The 19,929-nt window shown below is 50.6% G+C and overlaps 1 protein-coding gene across 1 annotated transcript in view; it reads left to right on the top strand.

Moving 5' to 3' along the window:
* Positions 1-19,929, top strand: part of GABBR2 (gamma-aminobutyric acid type B receptor subunit 2) — a 337,904-nt gene that overhangs the window by 84,237 nt on the left and 233,738 nt on the right. The window contains exon 2 of the mRNA XM_037035951.1: positions 13,627-13,764. Coding sequence (XP_036891846.1) covers positions 13,627-13,764 — 138 coding nt within the window. The remainder of the gene's footprint in view (positions 1-13,626; positions 13,765-19,929) is intronic.

The following is a 19,929-nucleotide window of genomic DNA, read 5'->3' as shown; positions in this document are numbered from 1 at the left end:
CTAGACAACCCGGACGGTAAGAGACGGAGTTAAGGTTTGGGATGCGATGGTCTGGGCTTGAGTCCCGACTTCCAGACTTACTAGTTGTGTGACCTTGCGCTTGTCCGTTGAGCTCCCTGGACTTACTTGTATGTCCTCCTTTGTTAAAGGAGGGATAATAATGGTGTCCGTGCCGTAGGGTCATTGCAAATATAAAATGAAAAGTGCATTTTGACTAGTAAAGGATACAGTGCATGTAAAGAATCTAGTGTAGTGCCTGGCACGTAGGTCAACGCTACAGAGATGTAGCCGATATGTATAAAGTGAACTAAAATCTGGCCTGGACCCTAACTCAAACCGCAGACTGTTAGGGCAGGAAGAGACCTGAGGGATGGGCTGTGACCTGAGGGATGGGCTGTGAGGGTGGGGCCGAATCTGCCCAGTGGGTTCCATCTCATTGCTCGTTGAACCTCTCCAGACTTTTCTCTTCCCCGCTCCCCTGGCAACCAGCAGCACTCGGGATGGCAGCTGTTCCATCAGCTTGGGCCCCTGAGTGACTATGATGTGTCACACCCACCCACCCCCCTCGCTGAGAAAAAGTCAGCTTCTTCAGGGCGTTCCATTGAGATTTCTTTTCCCCACAGCAGATTCTAGCCTCCTCTGACTGATACACCCACAACCTGAACCTTCTGGTTTTAGAAGTGAAGCCCCGGGGAGGAGGAGGTCACATGGCCAGAGAGTGGCAGGTCCGGGGACCTTGGCCAGGCCCATCCCATGCGCGACATAGCTGGCTTTACTGTCTCTTTGGTGTTGGCCTTCCTCATCACTGAGCTCTTGTTAAGGAAGCCATTGAGGTGACCCATTTACTGGGTCCTATTGACGTCATGCACTGGTCATACCCAAGCCTCCGAGCCTCTTAGTTGCTGTGTCCCTGAGCAGCATGTTCCACTGTGGACACCTCCTTCCCGGGGGTGGCGGGGCGGGTTTTCCATGCAGCCGCCCACCTGGATCATTGCCCCCACCTCCCACCTGGCTTCCTTCTTCTCCATCAGGCCTCTCCACAGCACCTCTGCCGGGGCATCTGTGTGAAGCATGGCTTCTGTCCGGGCCACTCCCGGGATTACAGTTCTGTGGTGACTCCTGCTGCCTGGAGGAAAGAAACCGCCCCTGCCTCATGTTCAAGGCTCCCCAGGGTGCTGCGCAAGCCAGTCTGAGGCCACCCGTCCTTTCTCCTGCCACGTCCCTCAGCACCCTGGGCTCCTGCCACAGAAGCACTCTGCGCTGCGCTCCTCACCCCGAGCCCTTGCTCCTTGTGTGCTCTCCAGTCACTTCAGTCTCTTCCTCCTTTCAGGGCTCAGGTAGAAAGCCACCTCCTCCAGGCAATCCCAGTGCAATTTGAATATTCCTTCCTCTTCTCATGACCTTTGACCTTTGCCCTGCCTTGTGTTGTGCTTTTCCTTTCAGTCTTTTCTCCCAAAGTGAAATGAGAGCTCCCTGAGCGCCAAGACCCCGTGTGACCTTCCCTGTGGGTGTCCCCAGCACCCACCCAGGGTCTGGCTCTTCATCACTCCCTGTGAGAGTTCATGGAACAAACGAATGTTCTAGAACTCCTAATCCAAACCTCGCAGCCCACTTCACTAATTTGTTCCTTTCATCTCTTCCAGATGGTCGGTCTGCTCTCTGAGGGCGGGAAGCACATCTCCCCCGTCTCATGCCTCCCTACCTAGCTCAGGCCCCCATCGATGAACCAGTGAGCCCCTTAGAAGCACGTGGGAGTGGGAAGGAGTAGAGATGGCTCGCTGGCACCCAGCCATGGTGCTGCCTCTCCTCGGCAGGTGGCCCGGGCCCCCACATCCAGGGTTTAGGGCTGACAACTTACAATATTTGTGCACATCGGCGGAAAGGAGCACCTCCCCCACCTCCACGGCCCCCCCCACCACCACCACAGCGGGCAGCAGGCATATGCTTTGCATTTATGACCCTGACTTTTAGAAATGTCACACCTGCGAGTGCTGCGGTACTTATTGACAGCTAATTAGAAAACGCAGTTTGTATGTATCTGTCTTGGAAAAACATTTTGTAAATTGGGTAATTGGCTTTATCGGTGCACAGGAGAGGTGTGTGGTACGGCTCCGTCATGCCCAAGTAACACGGTCTGCAGCCAGCCAAGAATTCAGAGGGGCAGCTTGGGGAATACGGAAATGCCAGCGTTTCCTCGGTATTTGGGATGGACAGCCAGGCTCTCTGGAGACTTTTAGAAGCAGATGGTCTGTCCATCACCCCGGGGATAGGGTGTAAAAAACTCAAGACGGCCGGAGTTAATAAGCACTGGAGGACCAAGACACGGCTGGGACTACTTTCACCTCAGGCCATATCCGCCTGTGGGGCCGCCCCGCCAGGCGGCAGTGATTTTGTCGGGCTCGTGTGTATGAAACACCCGTCTGGAGCCAAGCCCTTTGCAGAGCACAGGGCGGCAGGGACTAAGCACAGCGCAGCGAATCCTAGTACATCTGGTTATATCCCTTAAATCCTGGCTTTATGTGAGGGTTGTGGATGATAGCGGAATATTTTTCACACAGACAGCATACTTTTTCCATAACCTTTTTTTGTCTCACTTTACATCCTTTTCACCTCTCTCGAATAGTTTCCCAGATATTCTGATTTCTTATATTTCATACTTTTTACAGCAGGCGATTAAGAATGCCCAGGACTTGATGCAGTCTGGTTGCAGGAGCAAACGCCGTTGTATTCCAGTAGTTTCATCTGTGAAGGTTTTTCCCTGCTCCTATCATAGTCAAGGGCATGTCAGAGGGCATGTGTTGGCTGGGTCTTCTGGGAAGCAGGTGCCCAGACAGTCAGGGGTGCCCTGGCAGTGGGGGGGTGTCTGTGAGGGCAAAAGGGGAGAGAGCAGAGAAAGGCAGGGCAAGTCTTCAGACTGGGGGGCGCGTCCAATCCGATGGAAGGAGAGGGGAAGGCAGGAGGTGTGGGCAGGCAGACGCTCAGGCGGGCAGCTCTGAGAAAGCCGCAGCTGAGATGAAGGTGCTTGAAGTTTGTGCACCGTCAAGTCCTGGACTGGCGGGACATGGCAAGTGCCACCGCCATGCTCAGTCAAGGGTGGGGCTGGCTGGGAAGGGTAAGGCATATTCGGGAGGCACTGGTCCTGGAGGCTCTGCTCTGAGGGAGGCTGTACTCCTTGTGATAGTTTCTCTGGAAGTGGTGGTGTCCCTCCCTGATGGCCACAGGGATTCCAGTAGGGGACAGCTTCTTGGAGCCTTCCCCACACACTCCATGGAGGGAAGAGGGAGCACTGGGCCCCCATGGTGGTTTTATCAGCCAGTGCGGGCCAGAGTGCACATCACCTTTGCTCATACTCCATCGCTCAGAACTCGGTGGTCACATGGAATTGCGAGAGAGGCTGGGGACTGTAGGCTCTCTGTGGCCTCAGGGAGGGGACTACGACACAGATACAGTGGAGCTCAGGTTCTGCAGCCTGACTCCCCAGCTGTGAGTCCCAGCTGTGCCCCGTACTCAAACTGCTTACCTCTCTGACCCTCCATTTCTTCATCTGTCAAAATGCAGATAATAGAGTTGTTGTGAGGATCGAGCTAATGTTTATAAAGACATCAGAATAGCGCTGGCCCAAGTGCTGTATCAGGGCTTCCTATGTTATTATTACTCTTCTTATTTCCCAATTTAATTTGTCAGTAAATGTTTCTTGAGTATCTACTCTGCTCCAGGAATTTGCATATGTCACAAGGACTTAGTAGATGCTAGAAGATGCTTGAATGAATTAATTTCAATGGAAGAACAATAAAGTATGTGCTTAATCCAGTTGGCTAATGTGCTGGGCTAATTTTTATGATTTAGCCATAATAAATGTGAGTTCCTGTTCTTTGGCTTGGAAAGTCAACCACAGAAGAACAGAAAGAGGGAGGTAAATGGTTGAGAAAAACCTACCAGTTTAAAAATGACTTTCCGTCTTTATAAAAGGAATGTGTACTTTAAAATTTTTTAAGTAAAATAAATAGGTATAAAGAAGAGAGTGAGAGAAGACCCTCAGAACCTCACCATCATTATCAATAGATGACGCTTACCCCAGGTAGCTTTCTGTGCCCGTAGGTGGAGAGACAGACAGAAGTGGCTTTATGAAAGGGGGTCATTACTATGCGCTGTTTAAAGTTGGTGTTCTGTTTTACTTCTTTGACTGCAACAGGAGAAAATAAAGAAAAGTAAAGCAGAGGGCCCTGCCCAACATGAAGCAATTTTGCCTTCACTACAGATCATATTTATTTCTAAAATATCTTAAGGGTAATAAAAGATTATGAAAAGCAGTGAGGTTAGAGTCCTGGCTTTTAAACTCCAGTTTTCAATTTTAGATCATATCGATTCAAGTCCTTCCATGGAAGAAGAGGAAATTAGCAATTTTACAACTCCTTCTCCATCCCCCGCCTCCCGGATTTTCTGTGACACTGTCTCCCCGTTGCTGGTGGTTTCGTATGGAGTGGGTCCAGTACCCACGATCGCACCTTTTCGTCACAGGCCCTCTGTGTCTGAGGTCTACGTTTCGATCCCTCTTTTGGTTGGCTGAATTTTATCATCAAGAAGTTTCTTCTTCTCTTTCCTTCCCAAGAAAGGTTACACACGCTGGTTTGGTAGAGCGCCCTGGCAGTGCGCTCTGTGGGAAGAGGTTGACAAATAGAAGGACTACAGTCTGAGGCCGCATTCATAGAGGTCTATGCTCGGAATGCAGGAGGAGGTGGTCATTCCATTCAGGGTAGCGTGGTGCCTGGGTGTGCGCCAGACAAACCAATAAGGGAAAGACAGACAACGCTGGGAAAATGGGCAAAGTCACCAGTCCGAAAGAGTAAACACAAATGGCTTATAAACACATGAACAGATGGCTCATCCTCCTTTACAGTCAAGACCATAGAAATTGACATGATGTATCAGATACCCCTAAGGGTGGCAAAAATTAAAGTTGCAAGGATGTGGAATAGTGGGATTGCTCACACACTGCTGGCGGGAGTGTAAATGGGCCAAACCCGTTGGAAAAAGAGTGGGGAACCCTGTGATTCAGCGACCCCGTCTGCAGGTTTGCTCCATAGAGAAGCTCTGCCTTGTGCTGGGAGGCGCAGAGAGGTGTGTTCAGCCGGCTGGCCGACAGCAGCAACCAAACACAACACAGGCACTACCCAAGGGTCCTGCAGTAGGGGGATGAACAACCACAAACAAAGCTGTGGTGTATTTATGTGATGGAATACTACACAGCCACGAAAAGGAATAACCCACTTGTCTATTCAGCAACAAAAATCCCACAAACATAATGTGGAGTCACAAAGGCAAATTTTGGGGAAAGAACACAGCATGAGCCCACTTATGTATAATTTAAAAACAAATACAGTTAGGTGATAGAGTGTTTAAGAAACATACACATATGATAAAGAAAAGCAAGGAAGGATAAACACAAAATTCAGACTAGGGTTCCCTTCTGGGTGAAGGAGGGGTGTGTGTGCACCCAGGGGATGCCAAATAAACTGGGTGCTGGGTATCCTGCTTGTTCCTATTACCATTTTCATACCTTATATATGTTATAGGTATATGATAGGTTCTTTTCTATGAGGGAAATATTTTATAAGAACAAATTCTTATTCAAAATAAAACAGCACTGCCCTGGCGGGTGTAGCTCAGCAGATTGAGCACGAGCCTGCGAACCACACGATCGCAGTTCGATTCCCAGTCAGGGCACATGCCTGGGTTGCAGGCCAGTTCCTGGTTCCCGGTTCCCGGCAGCGGACGCATGAGAGGCAACCATACATTGATATTTCTCTCCCTCTCTCCTTCCCTTCCCCTCTAAAGATAAATAAAATCTTTAAAAAATAAAATAAAATAAAATAAAATAAAACAGTACTGCCCTGGCTGGGTGGCTCAGTTGGTTGGAGCATCATCACACACACCCAAAGGTTGAGGGTTTGATCCCCCATCAGGGCACATAGCTAGGTTTCAGGTTCGATCCCTGGTTGGGGTGCAGATGAGAGACAACCAATCGTTGTTTCTAACATCGATCTCTGTCCCCTCCCCCGCCTCCCTCTCCCCCATCTTCTTTCTCTAAAATCAGTAAAAAACATATCCTTGGGTGAGGATTAAAAAATTTTAAATAAAATAAGATGAAACAGTACTCTGAAGTGACATTGCCTGGAATTGAATCCTGACATCTAAGTGACCTTGGGCAAGTTATTTAACTTCTCTGAACCTCAGTTTCCTTATCTCTAAAGTGAAAATAATAATAGTGCCCATCCCGTAATAATGTTCTGGGGCGTGGATAGGATAACTTCTGTGAAGTTCTATGTACCTTGACTAACTAACACACAGTGAGTGCGCAATACATGTTAGTTCATGTTCTGTGCCGAGCAGATGGAGATACTTGGGGCTTTGCCCTAGAAATATCAGTCCTCGGAGCCTCTCCGGAGAAGCGCCCACTGATGAGAAGGTGTAAAGCCACACTGCACAGGGACAGTTAGAAGGAAGCGCTACCCTTAGCTGGCGAATCGTTCATCAGCAAACGAGACACCTTCTGGAGTCAGGCTGACTGAGTTCAGGAGTATGCAGGGCTCCTGTGGGAATGGGGGATGGTAAGTGTTCTGGGCGGGTCCAGAGCAGACATAGGCAAACTGTGGCCCATGGCCCAAATCTGGCTGCTGCCTGTTTTTGTCAATAAAGTTTTATTGGAGTGCAGCCACACTCTTGGTTGACATATTGTCTTTGGCTGTTTTATGCTACAGAGGGTTGAGAAGTTACAAGGCCCACACGGCCTAAAATATTTACTGTCTGGCCCTTCAGGGGAAAAGTTTGCTGAACTCTCTGCTCAGAATTAGAACAGGGAATGCAAAAGGAAGGGTGATTTTGAGACCCACATAACAACTTTCTAAGAGGTGGAGCTGGCCAGTGATGGATTGGGGAAGGAGTGAGACCCCTGCCATCCAAGGGATGTAAGCAGCTGCTGGCTTTTCCCAGAGTGGGATGCACAGAGGGGACATTGTATTAGGGGCAAGTTGGACATGTTAGCTTTTAAATTTTCCTTCAGTTCTGAAGTTCTGCACTGAAGTTCTCAGTTTCAAATTGGTTGTTATTAACTCTGACATTTTCTTGGCATTTTTGTATCTTAACTCTCAGTAACATTTCCCTTGAAATTTTTAAGTCAGAAAAAGTATTCTAATCTTTAAAAATGGGGTTTAAATGAAAATGGATTTTATGCTAGAGTCCCAGTTTTTTCATTTAAAAACTGATTTTCATGGCTTTTAGATCTATTTCCATTTATAGGTGCTGAGTCTTAAGAGCCCCTGGGTGCCAATTGTGACTTCTCTGTGACAAGCCTGTCCACCTAGGGAAGGGAAATCCACTGGAAATGAGACAGTGGGCAGGAGTTTGGAGGTAGTGACCAGGAGCTGCTGTAGATGAGGAGTCAATGAAAATACTGGTGAGAAGGAGGGAGGCCACAGTTACTGAGGGCCTACTGTGTGCCGGAGCCTATGTCCAAGTGGCACAAGTGCAGGTCAGAAGCTGTGGCTGGTCATTCAACGTTGAACTATTGCATGAGAATATGAGCTGTGATTGAATTGCCTCCCCATATGCCTGTCGGGTATGGCCATGCCAACTGTGAGAATACCCTCTAGAGTTGAGTGGGGGTGAGTTCGTCATGGGGGGACGTCGGGGGGGCGTGGGAGAACGTGATAAAGTCCATAGCTTTCTCCCAAGACACGAAAACCCCCTTACAGGGGCTCCGAGAGCAACTTATTAAAAGCCAAACTGCATTTCTCAGAATGATGGTTTTGCCCAGTGATCTCACTGGGAGCTGCCTGACAGACACCGTAAATGGGGGATAGAAATGCTTCAACATTTTCCTGGCTCAGCCAGGGACTGGTCCAAAAGAAGAGGACAATAATAAACAGGCATTAGGGGAGCATCTCCAAGTGTAGCGTTTAGAAAGAACTGAAACATGAAATACAGGCGAGATTGACTTTTACCCCAGCCAAAATGACAAATTCTTGTGAAATGTCTGCAAGGAACCCCTAGGGGAACTCCAACTCAGAGAATTTCCCCAGTGATTTGGTGATTGACCATCAGGCAAATTGACATGTAACTGACGTATAGTGGGTTAACTTTCAATCAGGTGCCAGCCTGTCCCGTGTGTGTGCTCACCTGCAGGATGTTCACCCGCCCTTCTTTTTTTTAATGCTTTTATTTATTTATTTTTAGAGAGAGTGGAGGGGAGGGGAAGAGAGAGGGAGAGAAACATCCTTGTGTGAGAGATTGGTTGCCTCTCACATGCCCCCTCCCCGCCCCCCCCCGACTGAGGACCTGGCACCGAGGACCTGGCCCGCAACCCAGGCATGTGCCCTGACTGGGAATCAAACTGGTGACCTTTCAGTTCACAGTCTGGTGCTCAATCCACTGAGCCACACCAGCCAGGGCTCACCTGTCTTCTTGAGGCCAAAGACAAAAGTCATACACAGGCAAGGACCTTCGGGGTTATCTCCTTCATGGTTTTCATTGTTTTTTTGCTACTAGCAATAAAATCCTGTTTTCAAACTAAGTATCCTGTGGGAGTTTGATGCTGTGTCGCGAATAGATATGAGGAGAACTGCTGGGTGAAGTGCAGGTGAGGAGCCCGGAGCCCCTCTCACTGGCCCCAGAATGTCCCTGCTGGGTCCTGGGCTCCTGCATAGCACTTTGGTTTCGATTTGTGTTTTTTTCAACTTTCATTTATTGATTTTAGAGATGGAGAGGAAGGGAGAGAGAGAAACATCAATTTGTTGTTCCACTTATTTACACATTCACTGGCTGCTTCTTGTTTCTATGTACCCTGACCAGGGATCGAACCTGCAACACTGGCATATCAGGACAATGTTCTAACCACCTGAGCCGACCCCGCCAGGGCCTGGGCAGCACTCTGAACACACCCAAGCAGGTCCAGCCACAAAGTCTCAGCTTTGATCAGAAAAGTCCGTCTCTTCGGGAGACTAATCACGTCAGGTAGGAAGCCACACTGTTAGAGAGGAAGATGAGGGGGAGAGCACTGAAAATGGGACAGACCTGTCCATGGGCTGTTTATTTTGTTACAATAAAAGTGCTCTCCAGGGTAGGGCAAGGAAGCCAATTTGGTGCCTAGTAGGTTGTTTCCCATGCCTTAGCTCAAGAGTGCTGACCAGGAGGGGGCCTCGGCTTTCAGTGTAATGCTGGGGAGGGTGGGCCTTTCTGGAACACCGCTGGCTTTAACCCTCCTTTTGCCCACGGGGCTGCATTCTCTAGGTTGTGGAGAAAGCTCTCACCTGGGAGTCCCGAAATCCCTTACAGTGGACAGTGGACAAGTCCCTTCACACTGAGGGCAGGTCTTCAGCATCTGCACCTGAAAAGGAAGGTGCCGTGCTGGCTGGATCAGCAAAGCCCACACCCATCTGCCTTTCACAGAGCAGCCAAGGCTGAAGGGACCGGCTGCGAGTGTGGCCGCGGAACAGGAACTTGCACCGAGTGGAAAAGTTTTTCTTTAGTCATATGAGGACATGAAACACAAAATCTCCCTACTGTCTATAATTTAAAGTAGCAAAACACTTTAACACCATACACACCATGAAAGATCTCTGTAAATTAAGGAGAGTTCTTTATATGGACTACACTTAACTTGAAGGAAGAGGTCATTCTTATTTTTCTGATTTGGCGATGCTGTGTGGGCTGTCTATGGCTGTGGTCACAGATTACCACAAACCTAGTGGTTTAAACCACAACTGGGTATTGTCTCACAGTCTGTTGGACAGAAGTTCAGGCACTGTGTGACCTGCTGGGTCCTCTGCCTGGGAAACAAGGTCAAAGTCAAGGTGAGCTGGGTCGGGTTCTTAATCCAGAGGCGCGACTCGGTCTGTTGGCAGAATGCAGTTTCTTGCAGCTGTAGCCCGAGGTTCCCATCTACTTGCCAAGAGTCCTCCTGCACCTTCAAGCCAACAAAGCCCATCGAGTCAATCTCGCGCTTTGAATACCTGTTTCCCCCTCTGCTCCCAGCCAGGAGGGATCTCTGCTTCCAGGGCTGGTGTGATGACATTGGGCTGCCTGGATAACACTCACAGGTCAGCTGTTTGTAACCTTAATTACATCTACATGGGCCCTTTGTCGTGTAACATAACATATTCAGGAGAGTGAGACCAAGGGGTGAAGGTCATGGGAGCCAGAATTCCACCCTTTAAACCCAGCCTGGAAAAGACTGAGCCAGGTAAACACTTCTGAACATTGGAAGTCTTCCAACTCAGATGCTACACTGGTTATCAAATATTCTCAGGTTTTTGCATTGACATGTTCAGAAGTTGTCTATTTGTGAAAAGCCAGGGCATCATTATTGGTAGAGAATCTCGCACAAGCTGGGTACTGGGGAACTGTTTGCTGGGCAAACAAGTATTAATTAGTTCATTGTTGCTGATATTATTTTAATGCAACTTTGATTATAAATCTCGTGGTGCTGTATTATCATTGTCATTGGCTACAGATTAGAAAAAAAGCTAAAATCATTGCCGGAATGTATTAAAATGGGAAATAATTCAGTAAATCATGATAGAAACAATTAAAACATGAACTGTTCTGTAGTATCTGACCGTGCTCTGCTGAGGGTGGGACGTGTTGCTGTCAGTCAGGAACGAGGACAATTGCTAGACCGCCCAAGAACCAGCAACTTACTCTTCCTCCCTCCCTCCCTTCCTCTTTCTCCCTCCCCTCCTTCCTTTCTGTCCTTTCCTCATTCTCTCTTTCTTTCTTGGCAAAAAAAAAAAAAAAGGTAATAAGGTGACCAATTAAAAAATTAAATCAAATTTTTGAAAATGGAATTCTTTCTTGAATGGCGGTGGGCTACAATCCCAACTCCCTGGTTAGCCTTGGCCCAGGCTGCTTTGCCCTGTCACTCAGCCTCAAGCGCTCCGCCCCCGAGCTCCTCCCCGCGGCCCCCCTCCCTTCCCCTGGGGGCGCCCCCAGCCTGGACCTGCCGGCCCCCAGCACTGAGTGCTGTGCGCCTCGTGATGTGGCCACCATGCCCCTGTCTCACTGCCTCTACCAGATGGGGAGCCCCCTGAGGCCAGGAACTGTGTGGGACTCATTTCTGTATCTCTTTCAGCACCCACCCTGGGCACAGTCCTGGATCTCTCAAATAAACAAGGAAGGAGCAACAAACGCCAACCCCCTCAGGTCTCACATTATGGTCACTTCCAGGCAGGGAGGGTGAGCAGAAAGAAAGAGGAAGACAGAGTGGAGAGCAAGACGAAAGGCAGGAGAGAGACGGAAGTAGGAGGAGAGGGGGGAAAGTAGCTGCAGGGGGAACATCAGAACTGCTCCTCCCGGCTGTCAGCAGATCCTTCCCGAGTCCTCCCAGAGGCCTCCTCACAAGCTCTGGGAGGCAGCAGTGAAAGCAGCCCTAGCCATCCTTGCCCCCAGGGCCTTACATCCTAGCTGAGAGGCCAGCCAATCAATAGGCAAACAAAAAAATAGAGAAGATGATTTCAGATAATTTTAGGAACCACGTTAGGGCAATACAGCAGGTGGCTTTTAGTAAGTGACTGGGAGCAGGGACCATTTAGGGAAGGGGGGATCGTAATAAAAAGCAGCCAGTTCTGCGGAGAACCAAGTGAATATGATTCCTGGCAAAAAACAGCAAGTGCAAAGGCCCAGGGGCAGGAAGGAAATTGCTTTCCATTTCTAGGAACAAAAAGGCTGGTGAGGCTGTGGTGGGCGAGCACTGGGGTGGGAGAGGGGAATCGGGTCAGAATGAGACATAGGCTGGGCCTTGTGGCTTCCCGGTCCGTCATGAAAAGGAGGGTTAAGAATATCATACCAAACTCGTAAATGATACAAAGCAGACAAATTATACAGACAGCCCAACACTTGGAGCATTTTGCAACGGCCCTGCCTGCGGGTCGTCTGGCCTGGGGAGTTTAAAGCTCAGACATCTTACAATTCTCTAAAACTGGTACAATGTACTGGTTTTCAATTATTTTCCTTTCTGTCCCCAAAGGTTATAGTTTTATTGCCCTGTAAGACAGTAACCAGTTTTTACATCTAACTTAGTAATTTTATCTTCTTTCTTATTTTTCCATTCACTATAAAAATTCGTCTCTTAAATTTTCTTTGGACTCCACTTTGCCGTCTTGCAAATTCCCTTATTCATGAGTTAAGGGAAGGGCGGCATGTACCCACTATTGATTTTCCCGAGGACGGCATTTCCAACCTTCTGAGAATTGCATTTTGTTGAGAGTTTGGGTTTTAAGTGCGTGGAATGCAGAGGAGTGAGAAGGACCACTTTACGTGTCACAAAGGCCCTCCGAATGGCAGGTGGTGAGTGGGCTGAACTGGGCCTCACGGGGAGCGAGGAGCCTGGGGAGGAGCCGGAGTCTGTCCAGGGGAGAGCTGACCGCGTGGCCCGGTGAGAGAGGTGGAGGTGGGAAGCGAGTCATCCTGACTGCCAGCACCCGTGGACCTTGCCCCCCGTTCCTGTCCATGGTGGATCTCCAGGGTCTGCGTCGTGGTCCGTGCCCCTTTCCCAAAGGCGCACTCCTTGGCAGGGGCCGTGTCCAACTTCTGTCCCCTGCGCCCCTGCCCTGGGCACCCAGACACAGAGACCTGTTGGGCAGGCGTCTGCTGAACCAGGTCTTCCCTTTAGCAGGTCTCCTTCTCTTCCTTCTCCTCGACTTCTTTTTTTAAAATTGTGATAAAAGACACCTAACATAAAATACGTTTTTAGGTGTACATACAGTTAAGTGACCTTCAGAGCATTCACATTGTTGTGCTGCCGGGGTCACCACCACCCCTCTGGAGTGTTTCCATCACCCACGCTGAAACTGTATCAGTAAACACTGACTCTTACTCTCCTCTCCCACAGCCCCTGGCGACCGCCATTCATTTTCTGTGTCTGTGAATCTGGTGACTCCAGGTACCTCATGCAAGTGGAATCACACAGCGTTTTCCTTCTGCATCTGGCTTATTCACTTAACATAATGTCCTCGAGGTTCATCCCTGCTGTAACATATATCAGAGTTTCCTTGATTTCGCAGGCTGAATAATGGTCCACCGTACATGTCCATCGCAGTTTGGTACCCGCCGCTCATTGTTGATGAACACTTCAGTCCTTTCCCCCCTTTCACTACTGTGAACACGGCACACGGATATCTGTTGGGGTTCTCGCGTTCAGTCCTTTGGGGAGTGTGCCTAGCAGTGAAATGCTGGGTCATACAGTGATTCTGCTTAACCATTTGAGGAACAGCCAGCCTGATTTCTGCAGCAGCTGCGCCATTTTACATTCCCACCACCAGTACACAAGGGTTCCTGTTTCTCCATGTCCTCCCCAACATTTATTTTCTGCTTTTTTGATAATAACCAGACTAAGCGTAAATGACCGTGGAAAGGGAGACCCCAGGAATGGGGTTGGGGTGCCAAGATCATGCTTCTCGGAGCTCACAGCGCGGGCGCAGGGCTGGCTTAATGAGAGGCCCCACTGATGAGCGGACTGAAGCCCAGAAAGCTTCTCATGAGGCGCATCTGTTTGTGTGAAAACACCGTTGGGCCCTTGCCCCGGGGGAAAGCTGTTTCTAATTTGGGTTTCTCTTTCTGTGTGTTGCTCCCCAGTGCGATAATGCGAAAGGGCTGAAAGCCTTCTATGACGCAATAAAGTACGGGCCGAACCACTTGATGGTGTTCGGGGGCGTCTGTCCATCCGTCACGTCCATCATCGCAGAGTCCCTCCAAGGCTGGAACCTGGTTCAGGTAAGTTCCAAGCCACCTTCTTTTGGGGGACTATCTTGAATGGCCACCAGTCTTTTGCAGGAATGGTTCCTTGCCCAGCATGGTTCCAAGTTGCCTGATTTAGGCCCTGGCCCATCCTTTCTTGTGATTGCACAGCCTCTCGCTGCCCCCACCTCCCGGCCTGACCTTCTGGTCTGCCCTGGCATGGCCACCACAGCGGGTCTCTACAGGGTGGCCCTAACACCACCTCTCTGTGTTTGAAATCTTTCGGTGACTCCCTAGCCTGACTCTCGGGGCCATCGAACTCCAGCCGGTCTGCCTGTCCCGTGGCATCTCCTGTCCTGCCACATATTCCATGCTCCGGCCCCTTCGGACAACTCACCTTTCCCCTCATGCGCCCTGGACTTTCAAGCCTCAGAGCCCTGCTCTCTCTTTTCCCTTCCCCAGAGGGTCCTTTATCTGTTCCCTCTCCAACCTCTCTTTCCCACCGAAGTTCTCCTGTCCACTAAGACTGCCTTTCTCCTCGGTTAAGCGTTTCCTGGGGCTCCCGGCCAATCATTTACTCTTCACACAGGCAAATGTTATGCACAGCCTAAAGTTCCACCAGGGAGTGTGCGGTCTGTTGTAGGCAAAACTCTCCAGTGCTAGCTGGCTGTTCTTTGGAGTGCGAGAGAGGAGCATGGAAAGCTGGAACCCCCTGGGATGAGTGGTTGCCCGTGCACACGTGTTAGTTCTTTGCCTCCCCCATCCATCCATCCACCCAACAAACACAATGGGAAACTTGCTGTGTGCCTAGAATTTTTGGTAGACCCTGGGGATGTAGTGCTAAACAGGACATAGGGCTAAGTAGTCTCTACCCTTTTGGAGCTTACCCTCTAGGAGGGAGGCAGGCAGGAAGCAAATAAACAAGTAATAATACTGAGCTAACACTTGTATAATACATATGTCATGCTTATTACATACCAGACACTGTTCTGAGCACTTGTGTGTACTGACTCATTGAAGTCCTTCTACCTGCTCTGTGCCGTAGGTACTATCGTCGTTCCATTTCATAGATAAGGAAACCGGAGTACACAACAGTCGAGTAACCTGTCCCCAGAGCCACCGTTCATGAGTCACAGAGCTGCCGTTTACACTTAGGCAGTCTGGCCTCTGTGGTCAAACTGAGGCAAGCAAACTGGGCTGTTGACAGGGCAAGGAGGTAAACCACAACTGCCTTGGGGCAGTCAGAGAAGTCTTCGAGGAGCAGGTAGCATCTGAGCTGAGGCCTGAAGGGTGAGGAAGGACTGGCTGGCACAGAGCACCCGTGTTTATGGGTGGGGCAGCCAATGCAGACAGCCCGTAATGGAAAGAACCTGGCCTGTCCAGGGAACAGAAAGGAGGGCAGTGGGGCGGAAGCATGGTGGGGGCGTTGTCAGGGCGAGAGAGTGAGAACGAGGAGGCAGGCAGGAGCTGGACCAGGGGGGCATCTGGCTTTGCTCTGCTTGCTTGGGTTGCCTGAAGACCTCTGGCTCTGGCCCTGTGTGCCTGGGGTGCTGGGAGTGGAGGGGAGGTGGGACCAGGCATGGCAGAGGTGTGAGGAGGGAGGGCCACCCACTCAGCCCAGGGACGAGAAAGGCTTCCGAGGGAAGTGGTGCTGAGCTGGCTGCGAAGGAGGAGAGGGTGTTGGACAGCTGGAGGCACGGAGGAGAGCGCTCCTGGCAGAGGAAGCTGGGTGTGCAAAAGCAGGAGGTGGGAGTGTGTGGGTTTGGGCAACAGTGAGTCATGCATGGTGGAGCGCAAACCTAACCATGTCACAGGAGCTGGCATAGCTCCGTGTGCCCTGCGAGCCCGGCTTCTGGCCCTGAGGGGTCTGTCAACAGCCATGAGACCCTGGCCAAGTCACTTCCCTTCTCTGTACCTGAGCTTCCTTTCCTGGATGCCAAGGAGCTCTCTACCCACCCTGCATGCCACTCTGAGCTGCCACTCAGAGCCTCAGTCCCTCACCCCAAAATGCAGTCAGGGTCCCAAGAGGACCGGCCTCATAGGGCTGCTGTACGGATTAGGTGATTACAAAGGGATTGCAGCTGTGCCTGGCACATCGCGAGCTCTGCGTGTTTCTGGCTTCGTGGCTGTTGTCACCCCTGCCCCACTGCCTGTCCCCCCCAGTTCAACACCCTAATTCTTAGCACCCTGGTCTTTCCTGCAACACAGTTCCCATCACCAAGATGTCCCATTCTCTCCATATCCAGTATGTCAGTCCTACCCATTCTAAGAGTGCCCGGCTTAAAATGCTGCCTCTTCCAGGAAGCCATTCCTCACTGCACTAGCTAACGTAGCCCTTCTAGGAACTGTTTTTCCTCACCACCCTGTTTGCTTCCAGCAGGCACGTACAGCTGTCCCCCATGTTCTCTGCCTGTCGCTGTCTTAGGGCTCCGCAGATGTGAGGACATGTCTAGCTTGGGTGGGAGCTCCTTGAGGATGGAACCCGGGCCTGAGTTACTCCTCTTTTTCCTGGTGCCCAGAACTTCACAGACCTTATTAGATACTGGCTGAGTGATCGGAGGGTGGAAGGAAGGAGGAAGGGGTGGTGGGACCAAGGATTGGCAGATTGACAATTCTCCCAGATGAGACAGAAAGGTCTCTGGGGAGGACTTCCGCCAAGATGGAGGCATAGGTGGAAACACTGTGCCTTCTCCCACAACCAAGTTTGAACACAACAAAGGTTTGGAGAACTAGGACACACCCAAAGACCAGAAAACGGAATTATACGGAAGTCCGACAACTACGAACCATTCAACGGGGACGGTAAGAGAGGCAGAGCCAGCAGCGGAGCTGGGTCGGGCAAGACAGATCCCCCGACCTAGGCGCGCGGGCAGCCCAAAGCCAGTCGGGGTGCAGGGCAGACTGACCGTGGTTGCATATTCTCGCACAGTGAGATGGACCACACAGGCCCCAGGGGGCGAACCCAGTGGTGGAGGGCTGATGGTGGTGGCACACTCGCGTGCAGTGGAACGAAACGCGTGGGCCTGGTGACGGTGGTGGCTGCGGTGCCGGGGCCGAGGCGGCAGACGGGAAGCCATAGTTCCTCTATGACCCCGCCCCCACATACAACGTCACAACCCAGCGACTTAGTTGCCCTGCTCTAGTGAACACTTTAGGGCTCTGATCCTGCTATGGAACAGGCACGAACAGCCCAAAAGATGGTGCAAGAAGGACTCAAAGTCCCAGAGCCAATAACTCTAAGCGACCGAGAAATTGCCAGCCTCTCAGAAGCACAATTCAAGACACTATTTGTCAGGATGCTCACAGAACTGGTAGGTTATAGTCACAAATTAGAGGAACATAGTCACAAATTAGAGGAACATATGAAGGCTAAACTAATTGAAATGAAGGGAGATGCACAGGAAACCAATAGTGATGGAAAGGAAACTGGGACTCAAATCAATGGAATGGACCAGAAGGAAGAACAAAACATCCCACCAGAAAGGAATGAAGAANATAAGCTCAAATTCAAGGAGTTCATCATCATGAATCCCTTATTATATGAAATGTTAAAGGGACTTATCTAAGAAAAAGAAGATGAAAAATATTAACAGTGAAAGGACAGCAAACACACAGTTATTAACAACCACACCTAAAACAAAAGCTAACCAAGAGGACAGCTAGATCAGGAGTGGAACCATAGAAATGAAGAACACATGGAGGGTTAGCAACAGGGGGGTGGAAGGGGGAGAAGGGGGGAGAAGGCACAGAAAATAGCATAGTAGAAAATAGATAGGGGGGAGGGCGAGAATAGTGGGGGAAATATAGAATCTAAAGAACTTGAGACACGTGGTTATAAACTAAGGGGGGGAGAATGGTGGGGGAGGGAGTGTGTGGGGGGAAGGGAATGAAGAGGGGGAATAGAACAACTGTAATGGTATAATCAATAAAATATATTTTAAAAAAAAGAAAGGTCTCTGGGAAACCCTCACCCAGAGAGGAATCCAGGGAGCTTCCTGGCCCCCTCACAGCCTCGCTGGGACTGCCTGGAATTCTCCGAGGAGCTGCAAAGGCAAGCGCAACACTGGAAACTCCTGGCTTACCAGCCAGAGCTGCCTGACCCCAGCATTCACACGATGGCCTCCAGCCTAGCGGAGTCGACAAGACAGAGAACCGGGTTATGAGATGGGGCTCGTCTTCATTATTTATTGCTGTGTAACTCATCTCCCCGACATTTAGTGGTTAAAACAACAGTAATTTATTATGTCATTATTTCTGTGGGTCAGGAATTCAGACCCATAGATGACTTGCATCTGCTCCGGGATGCTCTGCACCCTGTGGGGGAAATTGAAGGCTGGGGGCTGTCGTGGTCTGAAGCTTGGGCTGGGGCTGCAGGATCCGCTCCCAGGGTGGCTCCCGAGTGTGCGCAGCAAGTTGGTGCCTCCCGAGTGTGCGCAGCAAGTTGGTGCCTCTCCACGAGGGTCTCTCCATAGGGCCCCTGAGTGGCTTCCCCCAAAGCAAATTCAAGGCAGAGGTGGCAGTCTTAGTGCCTAGCTTCAGAAGTTGAAGATCATCATTTCTGTCACATTCTGTTGACCATACAAATGAGCTCTGATGCAGTGTGTATGTGTATGTGTGTGTGTGGGGAGGGGGTACTACACAAAGTATAGTGGGAAGCGAAGAACACCAGGGACCTCCCTACAGGCCAGCCACCACTGACATCTGAGAGGGAGGCGGGGAGTTCAGACTGCCCCAGGAGGGCGACCTGATGCTGAGTCCCTTCTCTGCTTGCAGAACTCTGGCTCATCTTTCAAAACCCTGGATAGATACCACCTCCTCTGTGATGCCTTCCCTGATTGCTTCCCTTCTGGGTTGCCCATCCCCAGTCCCCAAAATGAATTAATTTTTCCTTTCTAAACAATGCCTTTGCCACAGGGGCCATCTTCCTCAAGGGGGTGAAAATTGGTCCTTCTGGGAGAAGGCAAAAAATCTCACTTTTTATGTATAAAGCACAGGACATACATACAGTACATAAATGGGTATATACTTATCTGTGGTGTTAACATTTCAAGAGTGGGTGGGGTTAGGAAAAACCGCTCCTGGAAGAGTGAGAGGAGGGCGGAAAGAAGGCTGGGAAACGTGGTCCTACGTAGCTTCTCTGTGGCCTTCGGCATTTACATTGTGTGGGAAATAGCGTATTCTACAGGGTCCGGCACAAATAACACCCCCTTTTTATTACAAAATCCTTTATCACAAAATCATAAGCTTGGAATTCTGCAGCAATACCACAACTGAGCACACCGTATGACATTTTAGGTGAAGTGTTCGAATTCAAACTCTAAATTATTACACCCGTATCATTACCCTCCCAACCACATTCAAGCAGGCCTCGCTTCTGCCAGGCCCCGTGTCTCCAGTCTCCCCTGTGAGACTGCAGGCTTCCCGGGGGCAGGGACTCCCATTCCCAACCTCTCCCGGGTGCTAGTGCCTTACCCAGGGCCTGGCACCTGGGGATCCTCACCAAATGCTGAGCTGAACGAATCCCTGGGAAGGGGCTGGGGGCCTGAACCCCTCCCCTGCAGTGCTGCTCACAGTGTGGACGTGGTCATGGGGGGTGTGGGGGGCTCCGGAGAAAATGCAGATTCTCAGCCACCTCAACAGAATCCCTCTGCATTGTTGACTAGCTCCTGGGGCAATTCACAGGCCACTCCCCCCTAGACAGCTGCGGACAGACAGGGGGGCAGATCCGGGACTGTGCATGGATGGGGCTCCCTGAGGGGGCTGGCAACTGGAAGGCACCCAGCAGTTTGAGAGCAGAATCGTGGGGTGGGCCCCCGGGCAAGGGGGACATAGGAGCGAAGATCCGGATCCTGATGGGGAGCAGCCGGGGAGCCCGATTCCTGCCTTCCCCCTCTCTCGGGGAACACAGCCCCCTTTGTTAGGGGCCAGACTCTGGGGAGCTCCCCACCCCCTTGCCACCTCCAGGAGGCTGAGCTGGCTTACAGAGATGGCAGAGGGCTGGTTGTGTGGGTCTGCTGTCATTCAAGGGACTTGATGAATCCCTGAGTTTCACACATGGAAAAATGCGTGTAATTTATATAATTGAAAAGTAGCTCTGGCTCCTTCTGGGGGGTGGGGGGGCCTGGGATACGCATTTAGTTGTTTCAGTATCCCAGCGCTGCAAAAATGGGCCTGCGCAGGACAGAAGGGGTGAAATGCACC

Source organism: Sturnira hondurensis, unplaced genomic scaffold, assembly GCF_014824575.4.
Source record: "Sturnira hondurensis isolate 20B ecotype Veracruz unplaced genomic scaffold, ASM1482457v3 Scaffold0022566, whole genome shotgun sequence".
NCBI classification, from domain to species: domain Eukaryota; kingdom Metazoa; phylum Chordata; class Mammalia; order Chiroptera; family Phyllostomidae; genus Sturnira; species Sturnira hondurensis.
The sequence above is the reverse complement of the archived record's forward strand: the minus strand, read 5'-3'. Positions and strand labels throughout refer to the sequence as shown.